Source organism: Cupressus sempervirens, chromosome 4 (assembly GCF_028749045.1).
Source record: "Cupressus sempervirens isolate cs-2001-9-10 chromosome 4, ASM2874904v1, whole genome shotgun sequence".
Taxonomy (NCBI): domain Eukaryota; kingdom Viridiplantae; phylum Streptophyta; class Pinopsida; order Cupressales; family Cupressaceae; genus Cupressus; species Cupressus sempervirens.
Window position 1 is genome coordinate 264,305,381 of NC_143121.1, and position 9,088 is coordinate 264,314,468.

Here is a 9,088-nt window from a genome sequence, read left to right on the forward strand (position 1 = left end):
TCATCTATTTAGAACATAAAGATTTTGATCAAGAGAGGATAAAGTACCCCTTGGTATTTTATTTTGTGTTGTTTGTCATAAAGCTCACACCAACAAGAAGCCTAGACACATGTCAGAATGGTTATTTAATCAAATTTATTACATTTGTTTCTGAGGCCATTAAAATCTTATCAGCTTTTAATATCTAGCATTTGTATGATGAATATTCACCATGTTGAATGATGAATATTCACAGTAATTATCTAGACAGATTGATCTGTGCCTACAATAAATAAATATTGACACATCTTCCCATAGTGGAGGTTTAAATACAACATGAAATAGCATAGGAAATTGATACCAACAATAGTTGGGAATACGGATGTGTGAACTGAAATATGTTGCCTAAAAAAATTTTTTCTAGATGGAAAAAGGCTTCTTGGCTTTCATTACTGATTTCCTCAACTATAAAAAAAGATAATGAAAACAAGAAAAGGTTATTGTCCTGCAAAAACTGTCATGATAGCCATTTCCAACCATCCACTACAAAAAACTTCTGGCAACTAGTGCTTGTTCAATTTTTTCTATAACCTCATTGACGGTCATCATTCCTAGTTCTCCACCATGCCTTGAATGAACAGTTAAAGTTTCACTCTCCACCTCCTTTGGCCCGAAAACATCCATTAATAGTATCTTCTGTGTTTTTAAATTCTGAATTAGTTTGCTAAGAGGCTCACCATATGATATTTCTGCTCTAATATTTTTTTTCCTCATCATTTCCACCACTTTCTGACAATACTGTACCTGTTGAATTCCAATATTAATCAGTCAACCTAAAACCCTTTTTAGGAAAAAAAAAATATGAACATGCAATCAATCTACAGACATGGGTGTCTATTACAGGTAAAAGATGGGCTTGTACTGGAGACAGCCACAAGGGGAAATCACTAGTGTAATTCTCTATTAATATGCCAAAGAAGCATTCAAGAGATCCTAGGATAGCTCTGTGAATCATTATTGGCCTGTTTTTCTCTGAGTTTGAATCAACATAGAATAAATCAAATTGCTTAGGCAAATTAAAATCCACCTGCATACAGATGTCCACAGTATTATTTTGATTAGAAAAATCAAAGTCAACTCCCCAAGATTATACTATTTAAAATTCATGAGTATAGGCCAAATATGTTTACTTGAATTGTTGAGCATTGCCACTTTCTTCCAAGGGCATCTTCAATCTTAAGATCAATCTTTGGACCATAAAATGCACCTCCTCCTTCATCAACAGAATAATCCGAACCCTTGTCTTGAAGAGCGTCTTTAAAAGCAGAAGTCACTTTCTCCCAAATATCATCACTACCCACTGCTTTCTCAGGCTTTGTTAATAAGTTGACTTCATAGCTCTTAAAACCAAATTGAGACAATATTACTTCTGTAAGATCTAGAACAGATCTTATTTCTTCCTTGATCTGACTAGGCAAACAGAAGATATGTGCATCATCCTGTGACAAACAATGAAACTCTTAAGCAATATAAAAGAGATAGATTGACTTGTAAATTTCAAACAAATCTTGAAATTGCAGCCCCTGACACCTACTAGATTGAAGATAGATTCATTTTATCGATTTTAATTTTGGTGTTCACGTAGATGTGTAATAGAACAAGTCTCATCTCCTTGTAGAAATGATTAAAACTAATACGAAAAGAGAAAATGAACAAAGGCCAAAATAAAGTGGGGTCAAATTCAAAATAATGATTTAATGTCTAATATTCTCTATTCTTGCCTATGAAAAATGCTTCGAATGCCTCTTAAGATATTTCTAAATGATTAGCTTAAAATCTATAGTAAACATGGTTTCTCTTGCTTGTTAAAGATTAATTTAGGGAGCAGTACCAACTCTTTTTCAACGTCTTTGAATGTTAAATACTTCATGCCTTGAAAATGGGGCAGAATAAGTTATCAAGCATGTGTTCCTCAATATAGTATTATAGACAATTATTTTTGAAACGGTCATAAAAACTGTAGCTTTCTGCATATAAAGTATAATTGCCATGATAGATCTGTGTGACATAGGATTTTTTATTCTATTACTAATACTGTTCTTTGGCTCTTTATTAAATATGGGTTATTTGATTAAAATTAAATCTATTGCATGAAAAATGAATTCATATACGAAGCTTTGCAAAAGAGACAATTCATCATGCCCATCAAACATAATAATTGTCGAACGAGTTGCCAGACATCACAAAAGCATTCAATTTACTAATAGTGAAATATTTGTTATTTTCTAAAACATGTGATTTGAATCTCAAACTCAAAAGGAGATTCTTTATCAATTCTGTATAATCAGTGACAATGATATGCTGTTTCTGAAATAGTCAATTCTTCAAGAGCTTTACTTAATATCCATTTGCCAATTTAAGTATTATATACTTCTTGTGACCATGACACCTTTGCCCCATATTGATACATTATTTGAAACAGATTAATCATGGGGTGGGTATGACATGAAATCCTTACATACAATCTTGTATTGATTTCTCATCTATCATGAAGTTTCTTGTATGTCAATGCCTTTTTACATATTTATGAATCTCTGGAAGTGCATCAAGAACAAAAAAATTCTACCAATGGAACAATCTTCCCAACATATAACCATGACATCAAGTACCCCACAGAAGAAAGAGTTGTCATCCAAAAGACAACCTTAATGCAATTTTCCATGGGAATGCATATTGCATTACCTGGGGAGTGGAATATGTTCCTGATGTTCCAGACATCCTCAAGACTCAGAGACTCGGAAAGGATGCCATCTTTCTCAGAACTAGACAACCTGCATCATTTTCTACATAATGTTCTAAAAAAAGCTAATTTGTTAAAGAAAAACTTTTAAAAGTTAAAGCCTCTAGAAGGTAGAGGTGGGAAGATGGTCATTGCAAATTTAGTACATTGTATTTACTTTTCAAAATTTTAGGTTCTCCTAGTTTCTTGAATTTACTTTAGTAGCCATAACCTTTTGGAAAAAAATTGCCGTCCTCAAAACTATTTCCCTGCATCCCTCAGTCCCAGAAGCTCAAAGAAACACTTCCTAAGAGTTAAAAGAAGACATCAGGAAAACTAAAACTATCACCTACCATATTTGCTAAATCACATTGTTAAAAGAACAATTATGAGCATCATAAGCCTTTCACTAAGATGCATCTCCAAGGTTGGCAACATTAAAATTTGTATTAGTCCTTAGCTGTAAGATTTACTAATGGCTCCACCCTATGTCATTAGACAACGGACCTATGAAATTTTTCCTTAATGACCTAGAGCTTGATAAAATGCATAATACTAGAGCACTAACAGGTTCTTTGGAAAATCAATGTAGGTTCTTTGGCCTACATATTGAAGGCTTGGATGAAGATTGAATGGACAAGTTTATTTGGCTTTTTTAAGGAAATGGTATTTGAACTCATAAGAAATTTGAGTGGTGATCTCTTATAAAGCGTTGGAGTTTATGAGTGTATCACAACCTATATGGAGAATTAACACACATTCATGTGTTTTGGGGTAGGGTGGTTATTTGAGTATATATCTTATGTTTCTTTTCTCGTCTTGTTTTCTCTTATGTCAACACTCTTCTTAATTTTTATAGATTTGGTTTTGTTGCATTATTATCTTCAACGGTCTAAGGAGGAGTTCATTATATTTTCTTCTAGTATCAATAAAGTAAATATCAAATGTCTTACATGAGGAAGTACACACAACTTTGATAAGTATTACTTTCAACTAGCCAAAAACTATTGTTATTGACACAAAATTTTCTTGTGCATTAACAAGTTATAAGTTTTTTTAATGTTGTGATGTTGCTATTAGGATTCAATTATGTAGTTTTCAGTCAAACTCATTGGTCTATGTTTATGAGTAGTGTTTCACAATAACTTCTTTCTCATTAGAATGAATATAACACTAAATACTCATTGCATCTAGGTTTTCTCACAGAGGTGAAGTGTTGGGATTTCTTGAGATGTTACCCACCCAAGCACCACTCCAACCCAAATGTTCTTAACCATGGAGTTTTTTAAAGGTTAATGTCATGCTCAAAAATCAAGGCTAAAGAACACAATTTTTTTAAAAAAAGGTAATAACAAGTATCTTATTGAGCTTCACTTTGTTTCGAGAATAGTTTAATATTCTCTACTAAACAGGGCCAACCACGTGAAGGTGGAAGCTCATTTGGCCCCACCCCCCTCCCCCTAACATCACTCTACATTCCCCATTAACATCTAACATTAATTCATTCTTTCAACGATTAATAAAATGTAACATTCAATCAATATCACATGATAACATTCATTAACACATTAGATTCGTTAAGATGCAACATTCATCAATATTCTGCATTAACACACAATTCATGAACATTCATTAGCACATAATTAAATTCATTGAGACATAAAATACAATCATTATCAATTAAGGTATGTAGTGACAATCATTTCTTTTTTTTATTTCTATTTCTTTTTTCTATGTAAGCTCTAAGAGGAGCATCAGTGTCATCATGAATTCCCCCCTCATCAGTTGTTCTATTCTCTATTCTTGATGATCTCAAATTCCTATGCTGTCGGAAAGGGGGGTTCCTCTGCAATAACAAATAAAAGAGTTAAACTAAAAATAATTTATTATAATTGTTACAAGTATTTAATTATTTTAAATAACATAATTGTGTCTCTTTACCTGATCTGACCACATCATTTTATTTGGACTCAACATCAACATGGTCATGAACATCGACCCCTCGATCCTCTACAGCTGCTATACAAAATGTTATGTTAATCCAAACACCAATTGCAATTACATATAAAAATTTTAATAGCAAATGTATACCTCCACCACTGGGATGCACATCATGCGAACCTTTGACATCCACAGATTATATAGAAGGATTGTCAGGCTGCATTCCAACATCCTATGCATTGTTATCATTGCTTGCTTAAAATAGATATACTCACTTTATATTGGAACTTAACATCAAATAGACTAATTGGTAAAGTATTCAATTTGAAATAAATTTCATTTAGCTTATTTACCTGTGGCTTAGATGCATCAGTATTAGAACCTTCCACACTAATTTCAGCTCATAGCCATTTAGCCACTGCTCTATAGCCTTGTTAGAAGCCAATTCTCTTATCGTCTTTTGTGAGGCATCTGTTGAACTCTGAGCCCTGCATTTTTGCATGGTATGGTGAATTTTACTTGCATTGTTTCATCAACCAATGGAGGGTAGTTAAAATATCAACATCAAATCATCTATATCCATTATAATATAATAGGAGAAAAATCGAGCAGTTTTGATGGAGCAATCTACTATATAAATGTTGCGTGTTTGTATGCTTTTCTTGTACCAACATATTTTCTCCAAATTCTTAAGTTGGGTAAGAGTTAGTTCAGCTCTTTGGAAATAAAAATGGCTGCAAGTGCTGCTGCATTCCCTCATTCTTTCAATCACTGCCTTTATTCTCAACTATTGGAGAAAAATTCAGTCAAGGGTGAGATTTTAAATAATCTCATATTAGTGAATCACAAGTTTTCTTCACTAATCTAGATTGCAGAGTCTTGACTTCAATTGTTGAATTGTTTATATTGAATATGAAAATCCACTACTGTTATTATATTCTATTGACCTATTTATAATTGATGAGATAAATAAGGGAGTCCTAGCATTTCCCTTCACATTATATAAAAAATTTGATACAATTTTTCATTTACTAATACTTACAACTCTTGCTTGAAGTTTCGAAAAACCACCAGAGCCGAGCTTGTGTGTCCCGTGCTTTTCTAGTCTTGCCTTTGTTGCCTTTTATGTGTAAGAAATCTATGAAAAGTTTGAAATATGTTAGATAGTATAAATATGGAGGTTAATTAGTACATAATTAGATTCTCAACAGTATCACATACCTTGCTGTACTCTCCACTAGTTTAATATTATTTTTCTTGTCAGCTTTATACTTTCCATCCAAAATCAGAGCCTGCCACTCAGCCTCAGGAACATAGGGTGGACGCTCGTACCTGGGGTTATCCCGTAAATTTTTTTCGTACTAGTCCTTAATATACTTCAAACATAAACCAAATTTTTCAAGGAGCTTGTTTCTCTCGAATGCACGAGGTCCAAAGAGTTGGGTCATGCTCTCTATAAGATCATCCTTCAATAGTTTGCGTTGGTGATTCCACCTTTTAAGTAAAAAAAAACATGTTAGACTCATAAATGAAGTGAAGCTACCTTTAATATAGTTCAAGAAATGGATGAAAAGGAAAACTATTATAGCAATGATATGAAATCAAAATAGTGGTTTGGGGTTTTAGTTAGGATATGATGTTCCACCAAGTATGCATGGTGGGCCCAAATATTCGCAAACACTCATCACCAAGTTTTCTCCAAAAAAATCATTCCCTACAAAATAATCATGGAATCATTAGTCGATGAAGAGTGATAAAAAACTAAATTACTATTATATCACTATAGAATAATAATAACTTTAAAGTACCTGGAACTTTGGCTACTTTTAATGGAATGCCTTCATCGTCGCTGACGATCAATGTGACATCCTTCACCGTTCCCATACTAGGAACATAGGAACATCCAGGAAATGATGTTGCAGGTCCTATTGCAAAAAGTTTCATAATTTTCATAAGTCTTTGTCACGATCAAATTATAAAAGAACAAATGATAATTGATGTTATAAAGTTGTAAAAAAGAAATTGTTTGTTACTGTCATAAGAGAGAAAAAGAGGGATTTGTGTACCAGCAGATGGTGCAATAGTCGATGCATGTAAGCTGCGTGTTGCTGACTCAGCAGTCGAAAAGAGATTTGTGGTTGTCCTAGATGGAGGCGACATCATCGTAGGATTCAATTGATGTGAAGCTGAAGAATAAAATTGTTAGAGCATGCATAAATATAGAACGCGTGGACTAGCATGGACAAGATTGTTAGAGCATTAAAAAAAAGGATTGTTCAAGCATGTATTGTCAATGATTATGATCATTCCTATATATATTCAACGGAAAACAAAAGTGGGGAATGGAACATGCGATCTACCTGAACCACCTGCAGCACCCTCATCATGGGAACGAGGCTCGAAATCAAGCAAAAAACTTTGTAAAGACAACACATCCATATTTTAATTAATGCCATAAAAGAGCATAACATAAAAACCATTATTGAACTCTTGTTATAATTAAAAATTTCATTAATACTTACTTTTAAGGACTCAGGGGTGTGCAACAATTCAGATGCCCTATCTTTTATTTGTTGAGTCATAGGCTTTATGGTTTCCAAATGTAGAATTTCTTTGCTAATTTTCTTTAAATTAATTTTAATCGAACCGATCAGGTCATCGGTCTCTGCTAAATCGATATAGAAAGGGTCCTCCTCAGGGGGGGCTTGCTGAGGGACTGCAGGTTCCTTTCCCTCCCTCTGACCACTAGCCCTCTATGACAACAATAGTATTCATATTATCAATATTACTCAAAAATAATAAAGAAAACAACATTAAAAAAATAACATTTTGCTTCTATCTAGTTTGCACAATTACAAATGAGTTTTACCTGCTCATGTGTAGATGAGCTGGGAGCATCGTCAGCATCCCCTCCAGGCGGTTGCTCCATATTGTGCCCCTGTGTCAAAGATGAAGTATGAAAATGTTAGCCAAAAATTTATTGACTAAATGGTATGTTGGAGTCATTGATTAGAAGTTGGTTTAATAGTCTGTACCACCCCCATGATAGTAGCCTCATTTGTATCTATGCGGTTCAAATTGTAATCAATAAGAAGCTCTTCCCCTGCATGTATTGATTTTATCGCATAGATGAATACACAATTTCCCTCGCACGCCTCAAATATGCAATTGGGTTGCTTTATAGTTGACCCAGGTCATGTACTATTTATAAACCTGCAATATTCCCTATTGCTTTTGGCCTTCCATCAATGTATATAGCCACACTTTTACTTTGATTATTGTCTTTCTGTTGTATATAATTTTCCGAGAGGGCATACCTACGCATACTTTTTTTATATTTAACAATATGCATCCAACTTTTGTAATCGTAACATGGTCCAACATACTCCATCAATTCAGAAACTTTGTTGTAAGACAACTTTATGCCGTCCATAGAAAATAGGCCCAAACCATGTAGTGATGATGGTGCTATGTGATATATCCTCTCGTTAACACAAAAATCAGTGTTTATTGGAGGAAGTTCCTTGGGTACCCAATGTTTCTGTAGATGTTGGTACCTTAAGGGCACCTCGATGTCGCCTTCCATCTCATCATCATAAGAAAATGAACCCCATTGAGCAAGGAAAAATTTCATGCATTTATTGAATTTCCTTCTAGTCCTTTGACCTCTAGTTAATCTCCCTGTTCTAGATAAACTGCATGTCTCACTTTCCTCTTCTATTCCTATATTTCCCTCACTCGAGGAAGACACTTCTGACAAATACCTATTCAGTGGTACCTGCAAATGGGAGAGATCTTAGAAGACATCAATCTTACTATTGATAAGTGTATTAAATAGACTATCTATAAGGAGTATTGACTTATACCTATCAATCCATGAGACTGTGCGGGATGCTCCTGAAAGGGGTTGAATTTCCTACAAATGTAATTCAATTATCGTGAGCATAATCACATCATAATCATAATCACATCCATCATTAGCATCACATAAAAATTAAAAACATTAAAAGGTACACAATAAAATACTTAAATCAGGCTCACATTATAAGCCTACTAGGGAAGTAGCCCTAGTGAAGGGCTAAAACTGGGTTTTTGTATCAGCTGATGAGTTGAGGGCTTAATCACCTTGGGGACATGCTATTTGAAGTTGTTTGATGTGTGTGGAGGTGGAGGAAACACCTAGACTAAAGCCACTTGCATAACATTTTGAAATTCAGTTAGATATTTTATATTAATTAAGATAACTCTAATTTCTTCCAAAACCCATTATAATAATTTTAAAATGGATTACTGGTTTCTTTTTACTTACCATGTAAATCCCATAGATCCAAATACATGTACTGAAATAAGTTTTCTAGTTTTAGTCTGTAAATCAACATACTGATACAA

At 33.8% G+C, this 9,088-nt stretch overlaps 1 protein-coding gene across 1 annotated transcript; it reads right to left on the reverse strand.

The window, feature by feature from the left end:
- Positions 1-522: 522 nt before the first annotated feature.
- Positions 523-2,757, reverse strand: LOC149561019 (threonine--tRNA ligase, chloroplastic/mitochondrial 2-like). The gene is made up of 4 exons (XM_089827733.1): positions 2,722-2,757; positions 1,170-1,478; positions 881-1,066; positions 523-783 (listed from the first exon to the last, which is right to left on the reverse strand). The coding sequence occupies exons 1-4, from the start codon at positions 2,755-2,757 to the stop codon at positions 523-525; spliced, it is 792 nt and encodes a 263-aa protein (XP_089683859.1).
- Positions 2,758-9,088: the final 6,331 nt, after the last annotated feature.